The following is a 27,021-nucleotide window of genomic DNA, read 5'->3' as shown; positions in this document are numbered from 1 at the left end:
GAGAGGGGCTGCTGGGCCAGGTGTTGCCAAGCTTTGCTCCACGCTCTGATACTGGACTAGGCACATACAGCAGCCAGTGTCTCTGATGCCATTGAGAAGCAATTCGTGGATGGATCGGCAGGGATGGGGGGGGGTCTGTCTCTCTCCCAGATGGTGAGGGTTGCTGAGCCTTTTAAGGAGCTTGCCAACATGTTCTTGTCTGACACTGTAAGCCTGGGTCTTGTCATTCCCTTGACCTGAATGCTTCAGGGGAATAAGGCTGCCTTTCTGGTCCTGGCCCACTCCCTTATGAACCTGCCCAATCCCTGTGGTCATCTTCAGAGGTCCTGCTTCAGGAGCCCTGCCTTCTGAGATAGGTTTTAATGTCTTTCCGCAGTTTTGGCTGGCGAGTCAGCTGTGGCCCTCCCTGGATGGAAAAGACCATGCCACTGTGGTGTATGCCCTAGTAACATCTAGATAAGGTTAATGCAATGGGTTCTACATAGGGCTGCCCTTGAAGACTGCCCGGAAGCTACAATTGGTACAGAATGCCATAGCCAGAGTGTTGACTGGAGTGAGTCATAGGGACCATATCACTCCAGTCTTGTTCTCCATCTACACTGGTTTCCAAATGGCTTCTGGGCTGAATTCAAGATGCTGGTATTGACCTTTAAAGCCCTGTATAGCCTGGGACCAACATATCTTAAGGACCGCCTTCTCCCATATGAACTTAACTACTCACTCCAGTCATCCTTGGAGGCTCTGCTGTGGTTGCCCCTGCCATCTGAAGCTAGATGGGTGGTGACCCATGAAAGGGCCTTCTTTGGAACTCCCCCCCCCCCCGGAGATTCATCTATCTCCCTCTATTGGTGTCTTTTACCTGCAGATGAAGACTTTTTTGCTTCATCTGGCATATCCCTAATAATGGTTATTGGCCCTCCTTCTAGTGTTGTTTATGTGTTTTTGATTGAATTGTATGTTTTTAACTGTATTTTAACAGTGTGTCAGTGTCTCCCCAGATCTGGCTGACTGCCTTTGTACTAGCTTGCCTGGTTTGTATGGCTCTGCTTCTGTGATGTGGCATTGCTCCTGTTGGTCTAGCTACATTGTCCCTGGGTTCTGTGGTTTGACATTAGTTCTGGTGGGCTTGTAACAGTGTCCCTTACTCAAGCTGGTTTGGCTTGGATTATCTGATTTGATACTGGCAGTTGTGGGCTTGCCCCCATGGCCCGAGAGTTCTGCTGGGATTCTCTGGTTTGACATTGGTTCTCTTGAGCTTGTTGGTTCTGTTTGCATGTGAAGGCTTTTGACCAGTGGTTACTCTTGCGTGTTTTGCTACTGGCTTATCTGCCCTGGAGAAAGCATTGAATTCCACCCCACCCCAACCCCTGGATACAATGGAAATAGGTAGGTTGGCTAGGGGCTCATAAAATTGGACCCCTTGATCCAGTTTACTTGAAACTTGGGTGGTCTTTAGTGGACAAGCAGGACTAGGGTTCCTGCAGTTTTGGTGTAATTTGATTGCAAAACAGTCACTCCAGATCCTGGAAAGAGTACCCACCATAGAGAAAAAGGGACCCAAAGAAATTCAGAATTTTTAAAAAGTATCAGAATCCCAAAAAAGTATTGGGGTACCTGAATACTCCATAATAGTGATATGGAACCTGTTCCAGAAATCCACCCCCCACAAATTATGATTTTTTTTGTTGTACTTTGTATTTGTTTTGAGCAAGGGTATCCTAAAGCAGACAAAATATTGCGTGCTTATACCGATTGGGGGAGCATCTTTCTCTGGAAGTGCTTTCATGGCTTCCCTATGCTATTCATGAAAATATTTATTTTTTGCTGGCTAATAATCTTAAAAGCATTTGATTATGTTTTCTAGTCCCGTATGCATACATCTTAAGATATATTTTCTTTTTATTTCTGTCTGTTTTTTGCAGGAGTTTTGATGTTGGACTGCATCATTTTCTTATCAGGTAAGTCAATGCTGTATTATTTACCATTGGATTCTGTGGTACATCAGGTTCATTTCAGGATTCTTCTCCTAAGTCACAGTGCTATCCTAAAGAGAGTTACACCATTCTATGTCCATTGAAGCCAAAGGCATAAAGTAACTTAGGACAAACCAGGAGTTCTGTGCCACTATAGAAACTTAGTGCTTAGCACTGGATTGGTATTGCAGTACCTGTGATGGCTTGTTTTATGATTATTTAAGTGGGAATGCTGGCTGGGGAGGGGGTCCGTTTTTGGTCACAAAACATCTAAAATGTGTGTGCATTCCTGATTTTGCAAAATCTTTATAAAATTGAACCCACATGTAAGTTGCAGTGCAAATTTGTGCATGGTAAATTCCGTTTTATGCAGTGGGCCTTCTTGTAATGTATATGTGCACAGCACTGAAGGCCTAGAACATCAACTACACCAGGCAGCAAATTACATTTCAGAGTCTCTAATCTGACTGTCGCAGCAAGATTTATTTATTTAGTGCTGAAAACTAGTGGCACAAAAAATCCTTTCCATAGGAGAAATTTAAAATAAAATGTAGAAAGCTGTTGTTCTCTCAACATAATTTTAATTTTAAAGAAAGAAGGGGGGAATGCACAAACATCATTCAAATTCTGGAATGATAAATGATGATAAAGGAAAAATTTTGGGATTGGAGGTTGGAATGATGTTTTAAAATTGAGGTGATTTGCTCATTAATTCAAAACTATGCCTCCCTGGAATACTGTAGATTAAGAATCTCCAATCATGTTAAGCCCATGACCATTTTGGGAATTTTTAGAAGAGGGAATGGGAAGCACCACAAAATGGCTACCATGGATGGAGCCAGTTACAAAATACTGGGAGGTCGCAATGCAAGCATCTTCCTATAATGGAAGCAGCATCCTGCTCAAATGAGTTGAAAGTAAGCCAGGATTGGCTCTTTGCTTCTGGGTAGGTGCCATGGATACTACACTGAGGGTCGCTCAGAAAGGAAGTACAGCTAAAGTGCCCTTTCACTTTAAGAAGATCCTTCATATCTGGAAAACTGGGCTACGTAATTTCTTTTGAGACAGGTCAATCTTCTATAGGTTTTGCTAAGGCCTGGTGCACATATGTATGTCCATAATTTGTCTTAGGTAATAAGTATACTCTGCAACTAGAGAGGAGCTCCGTAGAGTATTATGGGGTACTGGAACAGCAAGTCTGGCCTCAGTGATAGGAGCCAGGGGTATTGTATCCACTAACCTTTGTTTCTTGGAGAATTGATTTCCTTCCATTGGACATTGCCCTTTGATGACTTGGTATCTGCTTGAGCCAGCCTCCTGCTGGCCTCCTCAGGATTCTGCTGTTTGCTGCTTTTACATCACAGTTATACTTTTCAAGGGTTGCTGGAGGTGCCATCTCCATATGCTTTATTGATTTATTAAAAAAATTATAAGCTGCCTTTCAATCGGGCTTCCAAATAAAATATCAATAAAAATATATCAGTAATGAAATAGGTAAGCAGCTTCTAAACAAGTTATCAATAAGGGGGGGGGGAGTCAATAAACATTCTACAATGATTTGAAGAGCTACCAGTTCCAGACATAAAATAAAAAGTAGTGGGGAGAGTGAACATCCTTGACCTGGTACCTGTGGCTAAATTAAATTCTTCCACAATGTATCTATTAATATTCAGCCTTGTAGATCATGTGATACTTGCCTTTCCTTTACAAATTCTTACTTTCTACAAGTACATTTATCTTTCAGTTTACATAATCTACAAACCACTACAGTCACCCATATTTTAAAGTCCTGATTTAATAGAGAAATTGGACTCTATGATAAACACAGAATCTTTACCAGGTGACTCTGGTGTAAATAGGATCAGGACAACCAAGGGGAGTTTCATTTCCAAAACCCCATTTGCATCCACACTTCATCAGAATTTAGCATCAGTCATTTGCATCTGGATTGTCCTGTGTGGACCAGACAAGCCAGCTGGGGTAGAGAAAGTGCCCCTGTAATACTAGAACACCCAGTGAAGTTTATGGGCAGTAGATTTAGGATGGATAATAGAAAATATTTATGCAGGACGGCCATGTAAATAGATGGCTTTAAAAGGGGGTTAGCTATGGTGGCTAAAAAGAACCTCCAGAGCTATAGGCAGCAAATCTCTGAATACCAGTGCTTGGGGGCAATATCACAGAAGGCCTTTGGTCTCTTTGTCATGTTTGTTGGCTTTTCTGGGCAACTGGTTATTCACTATGTGAAACAGGTTTCTGGACCAGAAGAAACACTAGTCTGATTAGGGTTGCCAGGTCCATCTTCGTCCCCAGCGGGGGACTTTGGGGGGCGTTCCCGGAGGGCCGGGGTATCCAAAACATGATGATGTCACATTGGGGACATCCTAGCTCCAAGGCCCGCCCTCATGGGGACAGTCCTGCTGGCGGCAAGCCGCAGCCTGAGGGCCCCGCCCGCCCGATCTCTGAGCAGCAATGCTGCTGGGAGATCAGGTGCATGGGGCCGTTTCCCACTGGCTGCCTGCAGTTAAAGGGGCTCCCTTTAAGTGCAGGCAGCTGGAGGGCCTCGTGCGCCTGATCTCTGCTTGGATATCGGGTGCACGGGGCCCTTTCCGGCCGGCTGCCTGCACTTAAAGGGGCTACCTTTAAGTGCAGGCAGCTGGAGGGCCTCGTGCACCTGATCTCTGCTCAGAGATCAGGCACATGGGACCCTTTCCTGCTGGCTGCCTGCACGTAAAGGGAGCCACTCAGAGATCGGGCATGCGGGGCCCTTTCCCACAGGCTGCCTGCACTTAAAGGAGTTCTTTTTAAGTGCATGCAGCAAGAGGCGAGGCCCCCACCTGCCCCATCTCTGAGTGGAGATCAGGCGCACAGGCCGCCCCTCTCTCTCCTCTCTCCCGGGAGAGAAGGGAGAGGGGTGGTTGCAGGTGTTTGGGCTTGGGAGCGTGGCTTCCCCTGCCAGCCAGCTGCCTGGTGGCAGGTTGAACCCCCCCCCAAAAAAGCGGGTGATCCCCGCCAAATCAGGGGGTCTGGCAACCCTAGGTCTGATCCAGCAGGGCTGTTCATATATTTAGTTACAAAAGACTTCTGTTAGCAAAATGATACTGCAATATTGATAGTGCTTGTTTGGATGCAGTCCAGGTTAGAATCTTGATTGAAATGGACCCAGATAATCTAATAAAGGCTGGAGTTGCACAGCTGCTACATACTCAAGTGTAAATTATGACATGGCATGTAGCATTAACAATGAAACGTTAACACATGCTTTACATACATTTAAACCATTTGTTATAATTGTGTCCTGCTCTTATATGAGTCCCTGCGGTATCCTATCTAGATTATTGATGCAGTCTCTGAAGCTTCAACAATATTGCAGCATCAGGTGCTCCTAAATCATTCACTTGGTCTGAGTATTCACTGTTTTGTTTGTGTATTTATTGTTGTTTAAAGGATGATGGGATGGGAGATTGTGCTTTTATATCTGTCTGTTTGTCTTCATCTAATAAAAGCATTAAAAAAAAGAATAACACAAAAAGTATTTTGACTCATCTTCCTTTTTGTTTCACAAGAATAAAGCACCTGTATATGAAAGTAGATTTTGGCTTACAAAAACAGAAGCTAAATAGAGGGTGGTTTTTTTCCTCTCCTCCCTCCTTTAGAGCCAAATGATACAAAGGAGGGAGTGTGTTCCAGCCTAGTTATCCTTTGTTATCATTCTCTGTTTGGGATTGGCACTCCCACAGGGCCCTGCCTATTCCAACACTACTCAAAGACTAACAGCATTTGGATAATGAACCATCTGTTGGGTTGCTAAGTGTTTTGTGTCTAGAACTGGCAAAAAATGGGGTGGGTGGGGCTTCTGGTAAGTCACACTGTTTAGCCAGAGAAAAGTCATTATGAGTTATATAGCATACTGAAAAATCAGCTTCTTTCTATGTAGGATTTTAAGAAATAAGTATATATGCTTCCCCACTTCCATAGGATATGTTTTTTTCTTTCTAATAGAGATAAGCCATTGTCAAGTTGCCTGTATTTTCATGTAAGTAAAGGTAAAGGTTTCCCCTGCTTGAAAGCTAGTCGAATCCAACTCTAGGGGGTGGTGCTCATCTACATTTCCAAGCTGAAGAGCCAGCGCTGTTTGAAGACGTTTCCATGGTCATGTGGCCGGCATGACTAAACACCAAGGTGCACGGAATGCTGTTACCTTCCCACCGAAGTGGTACCTACTTGCAATTTCTTGCTTTCGAACTGCTAGGTTGGCAGGAGCTGGGACAAGAGACAGGAGCTCACTCTGTCACTCGGCATTAGGGTCTTGAACTCCCGAACTACAGACTTTCCGGTCTGCAGCTCAGTGTCTTAACCTCTGAGCCACCGTGGCCCCTTTCCCCCCCCCCTCATGTACTTGCTAGCTTTTTGCACTATAACCCAACCAGAAGGTTGTGATAAGGTTGCCAACTCCAGTTTGGGAAATTCCTGGAAATTGAGGTCAGTGCCAGGGGAGGGTGGAGTTTGGGGAGCAGAGAGAGCTCAGTGGGCAAGTGCTGCTGTAGAGTCTGTTCTCTGAAGCTGCAATTTCCTCCAGGGAAACTGCTCTGGGAAGCAGTTGTAGCACATGGGAGAACTCCAGGCCCTGCCTGAAGACTGGTAGCCCTAGGTTCCATTCCCATCTTGGTTTACAAATAGGAGAACAAACCACAGATTGTCATTTAGCCCAAACATCACAACCAGTGGCGCTTACTTTAGAACCAGGAAGTCTTCAGTGTTCCAGGAATGCATGGAGAGAAGAAAGAAAGCGTGTCTAATTCTCATAATGAACAACTGAGGTTTATTTATGTTAATTGAATGCAGCCTTTGTTCTAACTAAATGTAATATCTGGAGTCCGCACCATCAAAGCAAGGGTATATCTACTTTATTTTAGTCACAGTACAGAAGGCCTCAGACATGCATCCATCCTAGGAAGCCTCTAAACAAGCCCCACCTCCCCTCTTGGGGAGCATGCCAAGCCTGATTTATGCTTAAAGGTATCTGTCACCTAGCCACAAGGTGGCAACTAATATCTTACATTCTAACAGCAAATCTGGATATCTTTGGATACTTAAATCCAGTGACTGGAATCGTGAACAAGCAAGATACAACTTTCTACATACCTGAACAGGGCCCAAGGCTTGCAGAAAAATGTTGAGATCTTAAAAAAAAAAAATACACTGGGCAGTTTAAAAAGAAATAAAAAAATAATAAAAGGAGCACCTGTAGCTTTAAGCAACAGATTCCTATAGTAGCTGTTGCTAGGCAACCACAGTATTCCAGGCTTGGCTGTGTCAGTAAAAGGCAGGGGGAGTGGGCAGGACCCTTTAACCTTTGAGGGAAGACTCATTGTGGCCAGGCCTGGGCCTAGTGTTACCAGCTCCAGGTTGGGAAATTCCTGGAGATTTTGTGGTGGAGTTTAAGGAGGTCAGGAAGCAACCTCTGGGTGACTTGACACCACCCAACCTGCATGGTTTAACTTGGCTTGGCTTCTTGCTACTGTTCGACAGCACCCATCCTATGAAAGCCAGTGTGGTGTAGTGATTAGAGCTTCAGAGTAGAATCTGTGAGACACAGGTTCAAATCCCTGCCTTGCTTTGGAAGCTCACTGGGTGATTTTGGATCAGTTGCATACCTTCAGCCTAACCTACCTTATAGAGTTGTTGTGTGGATAAAAAGGAAGAAAGGAGAATAATGGAAGTTGTGGAGAAAGGCGGGGTATAAATGAAGTAAATAGTAAATATAGCTGAAGATGAGAGGACGATAAAAGGTAGGTTGGTGAATGGAGGAGAGAATGAGTAAAGGAGAAGATATGGGGATTGCCAAGAGGAGGGAAAAGAGGTTAGGAAATTCCTAGAAAGTGAAGGGGAAGCCTGGGGAGTGTGGAGTTTGAGGAGAGGAGGGACCTCAGAGGGGTATAATGCCATAGACTCTGCCATCCAAAGCAGCCCTTTCCTTCAGGAGAACTAGAGTTGCCAACCTCCAGGTGGGGGCTAGCAATCACCTGGAATGATAACTGCTCTCCAAATGACAGGGATCAGTTGCCCTGGAGAAAATGGCTGCTTTGGAGGGTGGACTTTGTGGCATTGTACCCTGCTGAGGTTGCGTCCCTCCCCAAATCTCTCCCTCCCAAGGCTTTACTCCCAGATCTCCATGGATTTCCCAGCCTTGATCTGGCAACCCTAAGGGGAACTAATCTCTGTAGCTGGGAGATCTGTTGTGATTCCAGGAAGTCTCCAGCCCCCACCTGGAGGTTGGCATCCCTAGAAGGAGAGAAGGAAGCAGGAAAAGGGGAGAGTCTATTGTGGCTTTCATGAAAGGGGAGGGGTAAATAGTGGGAGAGAGGGAAGTGAGATGCCTTCTGCAAATCCTTGCAGGTTCCCACTTGTAAACATAAGTCACACATCTCCCCCTTTAGCTTATGACTTATAACATACTAGAAATAATGCCCGTTGCAGAAATAAATACAACGGGATCTAGAAAGAGGCTCTGGGAGAGTGCTCTGGCTTTGGGCAAACAGTGTCAGTTTCCTGTGGCGACCTCAGCAGGGTTTAATGACAGAGTCCACTGTTTTCTCCAGAGGGACTGATCTCTGCTACCTGAAGAGCATTTGTATGTTTGAGTTATCTGTAGCCCTCACCTGGAGAGTGGTAACCATTGTTACCCATTCTCCTCTCCCCTATGAGGTATGTTATGCAACTGAAAGGAACATTTTTTAAAAGGGCATAATGGAAAGAACTATCAGAAATGTGTCTTTTTCCCCCAAGCAAAGTGTTCATGGCTATAATGCCAATACTTCTCTAGCCTTGGGAGCTGTTTTTGAATGGCAGAGTGAAACTGCGAATGTTCCTGGGCCATCAGCAGTGCACCAGCTGTCTGTTGGGCTCCAGATAACAAAGGTGTCTTGGCAGAATGTGTACCTGCACTTGTGGAAACAAAGGATGCAGGAGTTGGCCTTTCACCTTGCCCAGCAGCATGCCTAGTCTGAATTCTAAACAAACCTATCTGAAACTGACCACTAGGTGGCCACTAACATGAACATATATTACAGTGGCTAACCATAAGAGGTTTCTCCACCGAAAGGTCAGGAAATGCCTAGTGCTATACTGTTAAAACTGATCACGTTTGACCATATCAGTGCCTGGATAAGAGAAGCAGTGGATAAGAGGCCCATATCAGCCTAGTTGAGAAGAAAGAATTGGATATAAGTACAATAAAACCCATGATAAAATAAGTGAGTCAAATGTATAGATTTTGAATTACTACCGCTTCTGTGGATACCTAAATGCAGGCTCAGCTTGACTGCTGTGATTAAACTGTTTGAGTAGTGGAACATCCTGCCTACAAGTTGGGCTAAAATAAGTTTGATATTTTCAGTTCTATAGACATTTAAACTATCAGTGTAATCCAGATCCCTTAATACGTTATGTTAACCTATTTCTTGCAGGCACATGGGGTGTAGATTCAAATGATTTTTGTATTCAGAAAACAACAATGGTTGATGTAAATTCTCTTCTGCTACCAGTTTCCCTTTACAGTCTCCAGTGAGTCAAATCGAAATCACAGTTTTAGAGAAGCTGGGTGCAATCTGTTTGCTATATAGGGAATTAGCTGGTGAACATGTTGCGAAAATAAAGGCAAGGTTCTTGTATCAACACATGCGCATCTTTATGTAAATTTTATGTAAATACAACATTTAACTTTTGAAAACTGCTGGAGTGGCAAAGCCAAGATTAAACATGGTGCAGATACCATTTTGCTTGAGTGTTTCCATGCCTAGTGAATTATAACCAGTTGTTTTGGGGCAGAGGCTTTTTTAAGCTACTGTAAATGGTAACAGAAGCTTACTTGGGGCATTTCAAGAAATTTTGTAATGACAGTGGCGGAGGTCCAAAGGGTTGTCTGGGGCTTCCATGAACCCAGTGTGATTTATGGGGGAACCCTTCATACTTTGTCTTTTTGAGCCTAAGATCTTAGTAGATATCTATGAAATAGAGTAGTGTCATTTTCAACAGTTACATCCTTTGGAATATTTCCATTGTAAACCGTGTGACTTAGAATGCACTGTGCACATTTCCCTGGGCTTCAGTGTAGACATACATGTGATTGTTCTGTTAAGCACTCTGCTTGGAAGCATTTTTTAAAAACTGGATGGAGCCAAAGGTGTGAATCTCCAAATTTTCATATTCATGGATCTAGACTACAGAGCTACATCTCTTTTATTCAAGTTACTCTAGAGAAGAAGTCTGAGTTGTTCCATGCATCTGATGCCTTGGTCTCAGTAAACTAGAATAACACAGAGTATATAAAAGAGTAGGGGTAGGCAGGCCATGGAGTTGTATGCTGTTGTGTGGCTTGAATCTGTGAGCCAGTTTGGTGTAGTAGTTAAGTGTGTGGACTCTAATCTGGGAGAACCGGGTTTGATTCTCCACTTGCACCTGGCTGGATGACCTTGACAAGCCGTAGTTCTGATAAGAGCTGTTCTTTAAAAAGAGCAGTTTCTGTCAGAACTCTCTCAGCCCCACCTACCTCACAGGGTGTGTGTTGTGGGGAGGGGAAGGGGAAGGGAAAGGAGTTTGTAAGCCACTTTCAGACACCTTTGGTAGTGAAGGGCGGGGTATAAATCCAATCTCTTCTTCTCTTCTTCTTGACTCTACAAAGGTGGTTTTAGTGCAGTGTCATCGTTGAGAATCCTTGTTTGTGTATAGGCTCTTTAGCATTTTAATCACTCTAGTAGTTGATTTTCATCAGGACTTTAGAACTATCATTTAGTATGGACGTCGACACCTATCAGAAGCAAGAAATGAAATGGGCACTATGCTGTCAGTTGTGAGCTATTATCAGAAATGATATGCTCATATCAGAAACTGAACACTCATAATTAAATTTTGTATGGAATGCATAGGGGATCAACTCCTGTCCAGCAGCTGAATTGTATGTTAAATTATCAAAGAACTTGTGTACTATGAACTTTTTTCATTCTTAACTGCATACATACTTAAGTATACACACACACATATCCTTTGCATAAACACACATTTCTAGGCAAGAGGTCTGCCTGGCAGGGTATGGAGGAAGAGGGGGACGAAGAAGTAGTAGTAGTAGTAATATACCCTGCCCTTCACGTGGAGTCTCAGAGCAGCTTACAGTCTGCTTCCCTTCCCCTCCCCACGACAGACACCCTGTGAAGTAGGTGGGGCTGAGAGAGCTTTGAGAGAACTGCTCTTGAGAACAATGAACAATTGAAAAAAATAGAAAGCAAATTTAAAAACAGTACATATACATACATATGAAGAAGGTTCAGTATACATGTCGATACTATGATGGTAATCACACACAGATTGAGGTGGAGCCAGTTCACTCAAGACTGTTACCCCTTGCCACATTTTTATTTCAGTGCACAGAAATGTCATTTTTAAAAGGCTATGGTGTTTTCAGTCTCCTGAATTTCCCAGTTTTTGTTTGATAGGAGGGTTTTTTGATAGTTTTTAATTCTTCATTTTTAAAAAAAAGCTTGGAAGTGCAGGGAACAGAGTAAATAAAGTCTCAGGCCTAAGAGAAGAACTGGGTGGGGCTTCGAATGGTGAGACTTGTCTGCCCCCTTTCATAGAGCTTGTTCTTATACACTTAGTGTCCTCAGTATGTTAAGGTGTTGTGTCCACTGATCGCCACCAGGGACCAGCGAACTCCCCAGAGCTTGACTCTAGGAGAACAATGAGGACTAGGATCCTAGTCCTTCCACTGGGGAACCAATGGGAACCGTGGCGGGAGACTCAAACCCACCAACGGGACCCAGGGGTGTGGCCCCAAGGATGTATATAGTTGGCCAGCCGGCCGTTAGTCTCTCCCTTGTTGTGTACTAATAAAGCGTGCATTGGACCATGCCGGTTTGCGTCCTTCATGCGGCTAACCCACTACACAATATAAGGGATGTGTGTCATCATCATTCAGCATTTTATATTTTGGAAAAGAGAACCAGCCCAAATGTTGCTGTGAGAACAATGCTTGCAAATGATTTGGAAACATGCTTTAATTTACATAATTTACAATAGCAGACTTTGTGTTTTCTGACTGCCAAATTTAAAACTTATGAGCACGGTGTTTGAGACTGTGTCAATTTGCCTGTATTCCAGAAGTTATAAGAAGAGTTACTTGAAAGTTATTTGGCCCCTTTTGGGTACAATTAAATGGGTGCCATACAAAATCTGTATCAGTTCCCAACTAAATTATTTGCAATTGCTTGTCTGCCTAGCGCCTTTTGTCTGCCTCATTTTGTTTCATATTCTTTTGTCTCTTATTTGGACTTTGCAGACGACAAGACAGTTTATGCTTCCAAATGATTAGGATTCAATTGGCATAGAGCTCATTACTATGCCGTCAAGCCAGGCAATTGGTTTCACAATTATTTCATAAGCATGGGCTTGTACATTTTCAGCGCACTTTAAAAAGACGCTTGTCAGACTTGCACAATCATCTGTTGGTGAGGGTTTGACGTGGACATGAGGAGAAAGAAAATGTGCATAGAAGGGAAAAAGAACATGGTGATCTGTTTCGGCTAAATAGCCTTTATATTCTGCATTTGAACCTTCAGAGTGTTGACTCATTATAAAACCTGATTGTGGGATAAGGATTGTCTAGAATATTGTGATTTTATATCAGCATAGGAAGATGGGGCGAGAATGTTGAAGATTTCTTCTCTCTTCATCACATCTTTTCTTTCCATAACTCCTTTTGGTTATTTCATGCTATGTTATCTAAGGTGGGATCATAGCTCAGTGGTAGAGTGCATTTGTTTTACATGCAGAAGACCCCAGGTTAAATCCCTGACATTTCCAGTTAAAAGGATCAAGGAGGAGGTGATGTGAAAGACCTCTTCCTGGAAACCTGGAGAAACACTGCCAATCAGAGTAGACAGTGCCAGCCTTGACAGACAAACCTCCTGACTCAGTATAAGGCAGCTAGATGTGTTCAAGGTTCTGACTCATCTATTATCAGAAGCAGTGGTCTCCAAGGGTGTAGGCAGGGTCCTTCCCAGTCCCATTGCTCTAGATCTTATGAAACAGAGATACCAGGGACCTCTGGATGCAAAGTATGGCCAACCAGTTAGGTATGGTTCTTAGTCTCCAAAGACAGTGCCACAAGATTCATGTATCTCAGGATGACTGGCGTGGGACTTGAATCTATGCCTCTGACAATAAAGCACCAGACTCTGACCTATCCAGCTATTGTAGTTACATTCCATTTAATCTGCCCCTGAACACACACACACACACACACACACACACACACACACAGAGAGAGAGCGGTGTAGTCTACTCTGACTGGCAGTGCCTCTCCAGGTTTCCAGGAAGAGGTCTTTCAAACCAGCTGTTACCTGCCTTCTTAACTAGAGATGCTGTAGATTGAACCTAAGACTTCTGCATGAAAAGCTGATTCTCTGCTACTGAGCCACGGCCCCACTGCCCTTTAGTGCCTCAGCTACACTGTGTCGCAGGTTCCTGCCCTCTTGGCAGTGAGGATAAAGTGATGGAGAGGAGAATGATGTAAGATGCTGTAGGTTCCCACTGGGGGGAATGGTGGGGTATAAATGAAGTGAATAATAATAATTGAAATAGAAGGATTTCATATGCTCTTTACAGATTAAAAGCAGTTCATGAAATATATCTGGAAAATGATAAGTGGCTAATGTCTATTCTGGAGCCACCAGGTTCTTTGGTTCTGTCTCGGTATATCCAAGTGCCCTTTGCTATCTGCTAGTTAAGGTTTATAAAGAGGTCAGCAGAATGCAGTTAATCTTGTAACTCCCCAGATTTATATTGTTAAGTGTGATTACCAATGGAGACTTGCCATCATACCTAGATCAGCATCTGTACCACAGGAATCCCAAATACTTTATTCTTCAGGAATCCGCAGAGTGACAACCTGCACTTACTCAAACAGCCTTACTCAAAAAGGGAAAACTGAAACAGTGTTATGTTGCTACATGGCTGGCAAACTGAATTTGAGAAAGGACACCATCTTGGCCAGCAATAATAAGCTGCAAAAGTGTGGCTACAAGTGTGGTAGTTTGGGGAGGCTGCCATATTGTTGTCTTCATGCAGTTACGTGTGAAGTACCTGTGAAACAACATTGCTACCAGCAGAGGGAAACCTTGCATTAATATTTTAGAGGCCACTTAATCCTATGCCTTGCACAAGATAATGTCAAACTAAAGTCTGAGCTGCACAGAAGACAGCTGACACAGAGAGGTACCTCACTAACTCCCAACCTAGTGTTTTTCAGTTCTTTTCCTGGCTTAGTACTCAAGCACACATCAGAGTTAGCTTACCTTATATCAGCAGTTGTTGTTTTTTTCTAGCCTATACCAGGACACCAGACATAAAGGAATGCTGAAGTCCAAGACAGCTTCTCTTCTTTACTGCCCACCTAGGGACTGCAGGTGGTGACGAAAAAGCCAGCATTGTAATGTGGGGCATTTATGAACTCTTCTTAAATGTGTCATTGTTACTGTTTTTGTTTTTAAGGTTCAAGAAAAGTACCTATTCTGCAGACCAGACTTACATTTATTTTCTGTGTCAATATATCTAATGTTGGTTTTCTTAGTAAAGGGTGAAGTGCAGCGGTCCCTCTTTTTGGCTTCCGGCCAGTGTGCAAACTCTCTTTTTGTTGACATTGCAACTTCCTTTGAGTTTTGGTTGTTTGATTTTTCTCCCCGTGTATTTCATCTCTTGATGTTTGCACTATCGTGTTTCAGTGAGCCACAATAGATCAAACACCAATGAGAGAACTTTCAAATAATCTCGCTTCATCTCAGTCATAATGGTTTTTGACTGAGTCAGTTCATACATCTTGCCATAACTGTTGAGCAGTCAAACAGTCAGAAGCCAAATGATGTCCATGCATGTGTGAACTGACCTACCATGTAGGGTGGGGATCAGGGTTCCCTCTAAGCTGAGTTAGTGTGAGCTAGCTCACAGTTTTTTAGCCTCTGGCTCACACATTTTTGTCTTAGCTCAGGAAGGAGGACTCCAGAGCAGACTAATTCATGCAGCAGCCAAATCGCTCGCTCACGACTTTAATGCCAGGAGCTCACAGAGTAGAATTATTGCTCACAAGACTCCGCAGCTTAGAGGGAACATTGGTGGGGATGGTACAGAGAGCTCTAAATCTTTGAGGAAAATGGCTCTTGGCTATTCATATCTTCACTCTTCTTTCTTCTGAAGCAGCAATAACAGTTCCTTAGTGCATCAGCTATTCTGCTTTTTGCAAGCAAGAACAGGAACTCATCACTTGAGACTAGTAAACTTTCTCTGAACTTTCATCAGTATGACAGAAATGGAAGGTGATGCTTTGTTTTGTTTTGTTTTTCCTTGAGAATTCTAGCAAGAAAATAAGGAGCCATGTGGCAGACAAAATCAGCCTGGCCAGTTTTTCTTGCTGTGACAGTTCTCTGTGGTCTGGCCATCTGCACTTTTCTTCTGACCGCTGTGTTTCTGAGACACAGAAGCCTACCTGAAAGAGAAGAGAAATAAAGAAAGTGACAAAATTAATAGTTCTTTCTGTTTTTGCATAATTTTATACTATAAAATGCAATATCATGGTTTTAATGGGAAAAATGGATAAAGGTTAACTTGCAATTGTGTAATTCCAGCATGTTGGTTAGAGGATAATAGAATTTAATCTTAATATCTTGGCCATTAAACTTTCATGTGTCGGTATATTTGAAAGGCTGATGCTGTACATTCCCCCCCCCCTGAAATTGCTTTATTGCCTTTTTAATGTTGCTGATGATATTGCCACAATGAAGGTAGAATGTTGCCATAGGAAGAGTTATGCTCTAATCTCCATTTAATCATGAAGATTACTGAGCAACCCACTGGTCAGTCGCAGACTCTCAGTCTCTAGGATATCTCTTCTGTCTGAAGTATCAGAAAGACTGAAAGAACTTGACTGAGTGGTGATTTGAATTTGCTTTCTAGGGTCCAAAATTCTACCCAGAGCAGGCAAGAAAACATGGAGCTATAAAATCTGTACTTGAGACAGTATCAGAGCAGCCAATTCATGGAACTGCTACGTTTGGTGGCAGGGCTCTAATTTAGCATGAAAAGATCTCAAGTGGTGTCTTAGTTTTTATGTTGTTCAGTCTTCCCTTTTGAGTACAGTGCATATTTATGAGCTTTAGTTTTTTACTGATGCATATACTGTCATCTTTAGCTTTCATCATTTTAATTGTTAGAACTGCTAATTGTGGAAGACAGGGTAGCCTTATCAAAAAAGATTTGTATCACCTTCCTGATAGCAGTGCCTTAGTACATTGTGTTCCCAAGTAAGTTATTTGAAAGCATACTGCCAGGTCCAAATACAGTCATTACTGAGATTATTTACAAGTATGTGTGCTATCTAGGTCACTTTAGTCTCTCTTTTGATTTCATAGCAGCCATATTCCAGCACTGCGGCTATTCAGTGCGCCTGATCTTGTGCAATGTAGTGTTGAATCTGTGGCAGAACCGCATTTGTCTGTCTTCTCTGCTACCACAACTCTCCTTTCTTGCTTTTTCACTGGCCATGCCAAAATACTCTGAAATCTACAGTCATCCTGAAATGGTAAGCTGTGCACACTAGACTGTTTTGCACAGTTTATATCGGCTTTTCTTACTTATGAAATAGCATTGCTTTGGCACAGCGAATAGGACAGGATGAAGGTTTGGTCCAAATGTGACCCCTATGTTTCCTGTTAAAGTATGCATATCTTTTAAAGGGTGTGCAAATTGCAGTCCTAGGGGCAGGGAGAGGTGGCGGGGGGGAGGGGACAAAGAACACTCAGAGAACTGGGTGGAGTAAAAACAGACCACATCTTTATTGGTTACAACTGAATGGAGCATTGGCGCATCATAGGGCATGGGTCCAGATGTTGGGCAATCCGCCTGTCGACTGATGGAACCCTTCCCCAACCCCTGTATTGGGTGAAAACCTGGAGTGGCGAGCCAGAAGGCAGTGATTAACGGATGCAGGGAGCCATGCAGCCAGGCCCATCCCAGAAGGATTTTTGCAACAGTGGCAAAGCTGGAAATCATTGCCATGGCCAGGCTGGAGCAGCCTTTTCCCAGCTTGCCCCCTTGCCCCACAGTCACAAAGTGGACCTGGGTAAGTTGGTCCTCCTGTCAGGGTGTTTTTTTTGTTTTCATTTAACTGTTGTTTTCAAAAATGGCAGATACCTGGTTCCATTCATTATTGAATGTACGCATTAGCGTTTTTCTGTTTGTTTCAGTGAGGGAATCATTTCCGTAAGAAAGACATATGGTTACACTGTGACTTATTTGTTTTCTATCCAGTTGGGATGCGATTTCCAGGGGTTGTACTGCTCACTCAAGGAATCATCCCTGTCAAACCTCAAGCAGAAGGGGAGGAAAGGATGCCAGGTTTTTTATATGCTGTTTAAATTCTCATTTACAAAAGGCTGCAGAGACAGACTTTTTTGGCATGTATAGTAGCTTGCATTTGGTATCCCAAGAGAAGCAATGAGCATCACAGAAGGGACACAAGAAAGGCTTTTGGCATCCCAGGTAGGGTGGCCAAGAGGATACAGATTCTTGGTTTCTGATAGCCTCAAGAAAGAAGCTGTGATTCTTTGGATGTGCTGCTATGGAGAACCACTCCTTTCGAATCAAAATGATTGACTGTTTTTGAGAGAGCAGATCCTGAAACAGAAACTGAAACAGTACAAACAATGAGCCAGGTAGGGAAGGTGTTTGGCTCCTGAAGGTGTGGTGAGTGAAGAGGTAGTCCACTCCCAGAATTAAACACACCATTTTTTTTGGGGGGGGGAGCAGAAAATGCTCAACCAAGGGTTTCCTTGTATTTATAAATAGATATTTTGCAGATAATGTAGGGTTGCCAGCCCCCAGGTGGGAGCGGGAGATCCCCCCAATTTGGCGGGCTCTAATCTGCCACTGGTAACCATAGAGTTTTGCCCAAAATACTAGAGTGTCACCATGTGGCATCCCCAGCATGATGATGTCACTTCTGTGTGATGTCATCACACCGGGGATGTTGTGTGCAGTGATGTCGCCCTGCCCCTGCACTCCCGGAGTGCTCCCTCCCACCCCCTGCTGGGGAGCGAAAAGGACCTAAGATGATGGTATAATGGTTAGAGTGGGACTAGGATCTGGGAGGAACGGGTTTGATTCCCCCACTGTGCCATGGAAGTTTGCTGGCTGACCTTGGACCAGTAACCTTTCTCAGCTTAACTGATTCTTGTTGTGAGCATAAAAATGGAAGAGGGAAGGATGAAATACTATGCTGATTTGGGGCCTAACTGAGGAAAAAGCAAGGTATAAATAACTAAATAATGAAATAAAAATATTTTGGTGGAACATTTCTTTATAATGTAAGCTTAGTTTGAGTCACATTTTTTTTGCATTTGAAATCCGAACATCAGATGTTCATGCATTGTTTGACACTAGTCTGTTCATTTGAAGATCTAATTGTATAGTTCTGAAATGTTTGTTGTAAAGTTGAAAACTAATTTACCTGTGAAACTCTTAACCTTTTGATTTGAGTTTTTTTGAGCTTTTGATAAATTGCATAATTATTCCTTTGAGTATTACCTTATTCTTTAATTAGATATGAGGAAGACAGACCAACTGGCCACATCAGCATTGCCTTGTCTTCCCAAGTCCTGAGGAACAAACCAAACAACAGAGCAGCCTTTGTTGCTTAGACTGAGCCATTAGAGGTTATGACGGAAATTTAAGACTTTGGTTTACTCAAGACAATTTTGGCCCATTTTAGCCCACTTTTCCAGGTAGGTAACAGTGATTTTTGGAGAGGCTAGGATAAAATAAACAAAACCTACTTATCACACAGATTAAAAGAAGTTCAGGCAACTGGAAAACCTTTGTCTACAAAAACGCCTGTGTAAATAATTCAGTTTTATGTTGGAAGTAACTCCATTGTTAGCACAAAAATCCGTAGCTGACACAGGGGCACAGCGTCTTCCTTTTTTGTCAACTGTCTCATTCACAATATTTGTCAAGCAATACAGTTTTGGGGAAATTGTCCTATCTAATTGCCACATACGTTCATGTCTGGAGCCTTTTAAACAAACAATTGGGGGACTGAAAATGGAGCTGTAGAGACGTTGTTGCATGCTTGTATTTGTTAGAAATGTGAGGGAAGTTTTGCCTGTGCCATCTGTTATGACGGAAATTTAAGACTTTGGTTTATTCAAGACATTTTAGCCCACTTTTCTCATAAAAGGGAGTCCAGGTAGGTAACAGTGATTTTTTGAGAGGCTAGGATAAAATAAAAAAAACCTACTTATCACACAGATTAAAAGAAGTTCAGGCAACTGGAAAACCTTTGTCTACAAAAACGCCTGTGTAAATAATTCAGTTTTATGTTGGAAGTAACTCCATTGTTAGCACAAAAATCCGTAGCTGACACAGGGGCACAGCGTCTTCCTTTTTTGTCAACTGTCTCATTCACAATATTTGTCAAGCAATACAGTTTTGGGGAAATTGTCCTATCTAATTGCCACATACGTTCATGTCTGGAGCCTTTTAAACAAACAATTGGGGGAATGAAAATGGAGCTGCAGAGACGTTGTTGCATGCTTGTATTTGTTAGAAATGTGAGGGAAGTTTTGCCTGTGCCATCTTTCTCTCCCTCTTTCTACATAAAACATTTATTTATAATTGAGTTTCAGTTCACTCCATCTGTGCCTTTTTGGGCTGTTGCTGCAAAACAAAAAGGTACCAATTAAATATTTATATACAAGCACCTGGCATCTTGGAATTATGCAGTTGTGCCAAATTTTGCCAACTTTATAAGGAAGTTTGTGCTTCAGCAGCTGTAGCTGATGGCAGGAAGTTAGTGGGGCACTTTGGAGCAGTTTCACTGCCTGTTGGGAGTGAATAATACTGCTTGTCAGTCACTGCCATTACTTAGTGGAGGAAGCAATTTTCCATAATGCTTTAATGGTTAGTGATCAGTAGTAGACAGATCCTGTTCTCTGTATAGAAAAGCTGTGGTACACTTGGCCATTCGCAAGAAGATATTTCTGTATTTTAACTGCATAATAATCCAGGTGACCATCTTTGCCTTTAGTGGGCAAAAGGCAGCATGAAGATTGACTAAGTAAATAACATAGCTTTTCAAAGCTCATCGTTCAGATGTCCCTCAGTGCCTGAATATTGTGCTGCATCCTACATAAACTCAGATCAGATGTTTACTTGAATATTGAGAGTCTTTACTGGTGGTGCAGTGATTGTGTCTCTCTCGCCTTCAACATAACGTGTTGATTGTTCATTCCCTTCAGATGCCAGATTGGCAGTTTCCTCTTTTTTGCGGAGGAAGAATTTTGCCAGTTGAGCATACACATGCCATTGCCTGAATGGGAAAGGGGATGGAATACTCTCTACCACACGTAGACTCCTACCATCCAAGCCAATGTCTAAATTGCAGGACTGCAGAGCAGAGGTGTCAAACTCATTTGTTATGAGGGCCGGATCTGACGTAAATGTAACTTTGATGGCCCGGGCCATAAAACGTAATGTCAGGTACCAGAAATAGAAACTGTATAAAGGACAGCAGCTGGTTAGCTCCAAGTTGATGTATCCTCACCGCAAGGCCCTGTGGTTTGGGAGAGGGGTGCAGAGGAAAACCCACATAAGGTGGGTTGGAGAGGCAGCAGTGCAGCGTGGGGTAGATGCTCCCACGATACTTGACTGCTGCAGACAAGGCTGTTCTGCCGTGCTGAAGCTACAATGGAGTGGCTCCACCCACTCCCCTCCAGCACTCCCTCCCTGGCATCAGTTGCTCACAGGCTGCATAAGAGCCCTGGACTGGCCGGTTACGGCCCCCGGGCATTATGTTTGATACCCCTGGTGTAGAGAGTGAAGAGATTTTTAACAATTGTTACAACAGCTGGGTCAAGTTTTAGCTGAGACTTCTCCATACCAGCTCCAATCTCACTCAGTGAGTTATCAGAAGATATGCAGAAGACATGGTTGTTGGTGTTTCACATGGGCACAAAACCATGCTGTTTTGTGGAGCTTTTTCTTACTAACAGTTTTTACCTAATTTATTTTATTTATTTATTTTATTATTACATTTATAGCCCGCCCTCCCCGCAAGCAGGCTCAGGGTGGCTAACAGTGTTTGCATAGTGTGCCAGAATCATAGACCGTTAAAAACAATTGAACAGTTAAACAGTTAAAACAGTTAAATAATTAAACAATTTAAAATTAAAGTGCTCATAGTATTAAATCACAATGTCGTGCCATGTAAAGGTGCACCTAAGGATCTCAGTCTCTGGACTCCACAAGATGGTAAATACGATGTCAGTTAGGCTGGCCTTACACCACAGATGTTAATTGTGGGCATTGATGGTAGTGGTGGTAGTGGTGGCAGCTCCTAATTAAAAGCCTGGTGGAAGAGCTCCGTCTTACAGACCCTGCGGAACTGCACAAGATCCCGCAGGGCTCTGATCTCCTCCAGGAGCTCATTCCACCAGTGAGGAGCCGCCACTGAAAAGGCCCTAGCCCTGGTCACAGCAAGCCTGGCATCCCTGGGGCCTGGAATAACTAGTCGATGTTGTGACCCCGACCGTAGTCCTCTCTGGAATATATATGGGGAAAGGCGGTCCCTCAGGCATCTTGGACCCTGGCCATATAGGGCTTTAAAGGTGAGCACCAGCACCTTGAAGTGAATTCGGTATGCTATTGGCAGTCAGTGCAATGCCTTCAGCACAGGGAGACACATCAACAGCCTGGCCGCGGCATTCTGCACTAGCTGCAGCCTCCAGATTTGTGAGAGGGGCAGCCCCATGTAGAGAGCGTTACAGTAGTCTAGCCTTGAGGTGATCGTCGCATGGATCACTGTAGCCAGGTCGTCCTGGTCGAGGAAGGGGGCCAATCGCCATACCAGCTGAAGATGGTAAAAGGTCGACTTGGCAGTGGCTGCTACCTGGGCCTCCATTGTTAAGGAGGGGTCCAGGAGCACTCTCAAACTCCCAACCACCGACGCAGGCACCAATGGCGCCCCGTCGAAGGTCGGAAGCAGGAGCCCCAACCCCAGACTGCTCCAACTCAGGCACAGGACCTCCGTCTTCGACGGATTTAGCTTCAGCCGGCTCAACCTAAACCAACCAGCCACGGCATGCAGGGCCTGGTTCAGACCTTCCGGTCTGGAGTCTGACTGGCCACCCAACATCAGATAGAGCTGGGTGTCATCAGCATACTGATGACAACCCAGCCCATACCTCTGGGCAAGGGGGCGCATATAGATGTTAAATAACATTGGGGACAGCACTGTCCCTTGCGGCACACCACACTCAAGCAGGTGCCTTCGGGACTGCTGCTCCCCAAGCACCACCCTTTGTCCCCGACCTTGGAGAAAGGAAATGAGCCACTGCAAGGCAAGTCCCTGTATCCCCATGTCAGCAAGGCGGCGGGTCAGTAACTGGTGGTCGACCGTGTCAAATGCAGCCGACAAATCTAACAACACCAGCACCGCCACACCACCCCAGTCCAGATGTCTCCGAAGGTTGTCAGTAAGGGCGACCAGTGCTGTCTCCGTCCCGTGTCCCGGGCGAAAGCTGGACTGGTAGGGATCTAATACGGAAGTGTCATCCAGTTAGCCCTGCAACTGTATCACTGCTGCCCTCTCTATTAATTTGCCCAAATAGAGCAAATTGGAAACCGGCCGATAGTTTACCAATTTGGCCAGATCCAAAGATGTTTTTTTCAGGATAGGGCGGACCATCGCCTCCTTGAGTGCCCCAGGGAACTGTCCCTCGCTGAGGGACTTGTTGATAATCTCCCGTAGGGCACCTTGAAACCCCTCGTGGCCAGCTTTGATCAGCCAAGAAGGGCATGGATCAAAGGTGCATGAGGTTGGGCGTACAGTCATGAGCAGTCTGTCAACTTCCTCCAGGCTGAGCGGTCCGAAGGAATCCAAAGCTGGCATTGAAGACGTGCAAGGGGCCTCAAGTTCACTCACTGTTTCAAGTGTGGCGGGGAGGTTGCGGCGGAGCACCAAGACTTTATCCACAAAATAGCTCGCAAATGCCTCACAGCCAATGTCCAATTCCCTAGCATTTGGTCTGCTCTGTGGCAGGGCTGTTATAGTCCGAATTGTTCTAAATAATTGGGTCGGGCGTGAGCTAGCGGATGCAATCGTAGCCGCATAAAACTCCTTTTTTGCGGCCTTGACTGCCATCTCATAGGATCTCATAAACGTCCTATAAGATGTTCTTGTTGCTTCGTCACGAGCATGACGCCACCGTCTCTCTAACCATCTTAGCTCTCGCTTCATAACCCGCAACTCCTGGGTAAACCAGGGGGCAAGCCTAGAGTGAGGGCACAGAGGGCACCAGGGAGCAATCTCGTTGATGGCTGCAGAGAGCCAGCTATGTCAGTCCTCCACAAGCTCATCCAACAAGCCACCAGGGGGCCTCAGATCCTGCAGAGTCATTTGGAGCCACACCAGGTCCATTTGGCTCCACAGGTGAGCTAAAATGCGCTCGCCGCCTAAACGGGGTTGGGGCGGAATGTTCAGACGAGCCCTCAGAGCATGGTCATCCAACCATGGTACTGCCGAAGCAGTAATCCGGTCCACTGTAACCCCAGTCGCAAAGATCAAATCAAGCGTGTGTCCAGCCTGGTGAGTGGGGGTCGTCACATGTTGGGAGAGTCCCAGCACCACCATGGACGACACCAGGTCCACCACCTGAGTGGAAGCCGCGTCATCAGCATGAAAGTTGAAATCACCCAAGACTATTAGCCTAGGGTGTTCCAATGCCCAGCCTGATACGGCCTCCATCAGGACTGGTAGGCTATTGGCCGGTGCGTTAGGCGGTCGGTACACTAGCCAAATCACCATACTCTTCTCAGCTTCCCATACCAGGCCAACACACTCAAGGCCCGTGATCTCCAACGACGGGAGCACCCTGAAGGAGTAAGCTTCCCGAATCAACATAGCCACTCCTCCCCCCACCCCCTAGTCCATGATTGGTGTAGAGCCAAGAACCCAGGAGGGGCAAGCTGGGTGAGAGCCACCGTCTCCCCTGGGTGAGAGCCACCGTCTAACCCTTAATTAAAAAATTGGGTCAAATTGACCCCCAGGGAGTGAGGGCAAAAATGATAAAGGTTTGTTTACAGCCCTCTATAGCCGCATATTCCTTAACTTTGATTAGGCCACTTGCCCTATTGTGTTTCATGCCACCTCATCCATACGTTGGGGTCATTTTGCCCAAAAGGAAGCTAAAATGATCACATACAATGAAATCGACAAGATGATGTTTTCTCCTCTACAGCTTCTTTGCTCTTCTGCTATAACTTTAACTGCCAAATACTTAATAAAGTATCAGTTATTTTTTTCTTGGCAGCTTCCTAGGGTTGCCAACAAGCCTGGAGAAGTTCCCTTTAAAAGAAGCCAAATTGGATGGGTTTTTGTTCTGTTTGCTTCTATGTATACTTGGAGGGAAGAGAATTAATTTACCAGTTGTTACTGAACATTTCGATTTATAAATTAGTTGGTTGTATTCTTCTGTGTTTATCATAAATGATTGTAGGCTGCCTTGAACTCAGAATAAGGCAGGTGGTAAGCTTTAAAATAATGTAGTAAGATGAGGATATTAATGCTATGCCAGTTCAGTGCCATAAAACATTAAAATACACTAGCACTGTAACAACTTCTGTCATCGTTGCAGGCTAGAGTAAACATTAAAATGTTGGCATCTGAACTGTTTGCCTCAGGTGTTGGTTGTTGTTTTTTGTACACTGAAACACGCATTCATGTACTAGTGCATTATCTCTCATCATGTAGAGTATAATATGTCACAGACCCAGAACTGGAGAGCCAGCATGTACTTTGCTGGAGGTTTCTGCTAGGTAAGTATCCAGTGTAGGAAGCTGTTGAAATGATAGGATACTGCATCTTTCCTACTCCTTGTTTCTTTCTTTGGATTGTACTTCCAGAGCTTTTCTAAATTATCACAACTCCTGTTTTTCTACCAAGCTAAATAGGGTGGATTGGGATTCCTTTCACAGACCTTTCACATAGTTTCCATCTGTGCCTGCTCATCAGCTGTAAGCTTGAAGATAGGAAGTGGCAGGTTGTCAGGCCAGCAGTTCAGCTTTCTTTCCCAAATCTTACGTGCTTGCTGCATCAAGAAAGTCTTACATTTTAGGTGGGTGTTTCCAACACTGAAGGCTACATAACATTACCTTGTGGCAGCATGGAGAAACACAAGCCGTTTAGTTTGAGCCCAGTGTACCTTCAGATTCAGAAACGGTGTTTAAAAATAGCATATGTCGGTGTATATTTATAAAAGTGCTGTGCCCTTTGGAAAATTAACTTCAAGTGCCACATTGCTTTGTAGTGTGAATACATTGATTGACAATAATTCAGAACTTGCTCTTAAATGAGATTTTCTATTCGGCTCATCAGGTCTCTGTTTTTACTGTTCATAGAAGTGAGAAAGGAAGGATGTTGGGAACTGATTCATGTGTTTTGCATCAAGGGGGTTTGTCACATGTGAATTGATATTTGAAGCAGCAAGCACATACAGACATTGTAAGCACTGACGTAGACATGTGCAAGGAGAGCTGTGGCCAAATAGCAAATGTCCTCACTTTGGAAAGTGTGAATGGGTCACTTGTTTCTATTGCAGGTATTTCAGGAGCAGCCCTGTAAACACACAGTGTAGGAAATCTCATGTCCCACACTCCAGTTATTTTTATGGGTTTAACCATTGGTAATCATTACCATATGAACAATGTGGGTGTGAAAGACTGCCATTCTAATTAGGAGAGATTCACACCCACATCAGACAGGTGTGAGCTATTACCCAGGGTTTGAGGCAAAGGAGAAATTAGGGCCCTATTCATGACAGGATAATCAAGTGACTTGGCTGATGTATGTAGGATTTGGAATAAATTTGACAGTTTAACAGATTGGGCTTTTAAGTGACAGATGGCACTAAAATGTCAAAGTTAAAATATGCAGGTTTGGGACAGGAATGGGAATGTTACTAAACTACACCACTGAAAGAAAGGTTATTCATAGGAAAAAGGTTTTTGGGGACATTTGTTGTATCAGGTGGCCCCTTGTATGGTAGCATTCCTGAGGTGGTGTTAAGGACTGACACGGTCACATTCAGTGCCAATTTTCTCCGTGTTTTCTTTATTGATAAGGCAATGAGGGTACTTTTCCTGGTGCAGAATAATGAAAAAATGTGTGGTTTTTCCTTCCGATAGAACAAGCTCTTGAGCTCTGATATGGACACTCTTGAAAGAAGAATTACTACCAAGTAGATGGTGTGTGTTGAACATTATATTAACAAAAACTATGACAGTTCTTTAAAAACAGCTTTTAAAAAATGTTGGTAGCAGTGATGATCTTTTGGAAGCATTTTTAGAAGTTTGATCATGATCACTTGCTCCGGCAGTCGTCTCTGGGTGCCATACTGGCTCTGCGGCAACGGTACCTTTTGGGGAAGGTGACCCTCAATTCCTTGGTCGTCACCTTGGAAGAGGCTCTCCTCAGCTCCCCAGGCTGGGGGTCTCCTACAGAGACTCAAGGGAGGTCTGGGACGAACTCAGACCCCTGCCGTCAGCCAGGTCTCGGCACATCTCCATCAGAGTGAGATGGGACGTGTCTAAGTGGCAAAACGCTTAAACTTAGACTGTGAGTTAAGCAAAGCTCAGGTGAAAAAAGCGAACTGAACCTTGGTAGTAATTAGAAGCAACTAAGTTTGAAGCGCTGGGGGAGAGGAATTCAAGCACCCCCCCTCTTTTGAGTAAACTTTAAAAACGGTTTTAAATCAGAAATAAAAAGACTTTAAGCTAAAAGAAGCGCATAAGAAGTTAAGCGAATGCAAAAACTGCTAAAGTATACAAAGCAGGATTAAATCGCATAACTTTTGTCTTGTTTTGGAAAACTTACTTCTTGTTGATATTATGGCTGGGAGAGGACGGAGGGCGCCGAAGAAAAAACTGGTGACCAGAAATAACATACCAA

General features: G+C 44.0%; 1 protein-coding gene across 1 annotated transcript in view; it reads left to right on the top strand.

The window, feature by feature from the left end:
- Positions 1-27,021, top strand: part of LOC107124203 (protein-cysteine N-palmitoyltransferase HHAT-like) — a gene marked incomplete at its 5' end in the record, with an annotated part of 219,545 nt that overhangs the window by 59,060 nt on the left and 133,464 nt on the right. The window contains one exon of the mRNA XM_015427598.1: positions 1,923-1,958. Coding sequence (XP_015283084.1) covers positions 1,923-1,958 — 36 coding nt within the window. The remainder of the gene's footprint in view (positions 1-1,922; positions 1,959-27,021) is intronic.

This window comes from Gekko japonicus, unplaced genomic scaffold (genome assembly GCF_001447785.1).
Source record: "Gekko japonicus isolate JY-2015 unplaced genomic scaffold, Gekko_japonicus_V1.1 scaffold45, whole genome shotgun sequence".
NCBI classification, from domain to species: domain Eukaryota; kingdom Metazoa; phylum Chordata; class Lepidosauria; order Squamata; family Gekkonidae; genus Gekko; species Gekko japonicus.
Note: the sequence above shows the minus strand (reverse complement) of the source record. Positions and strands in the feature narration are given on the sequence as shown.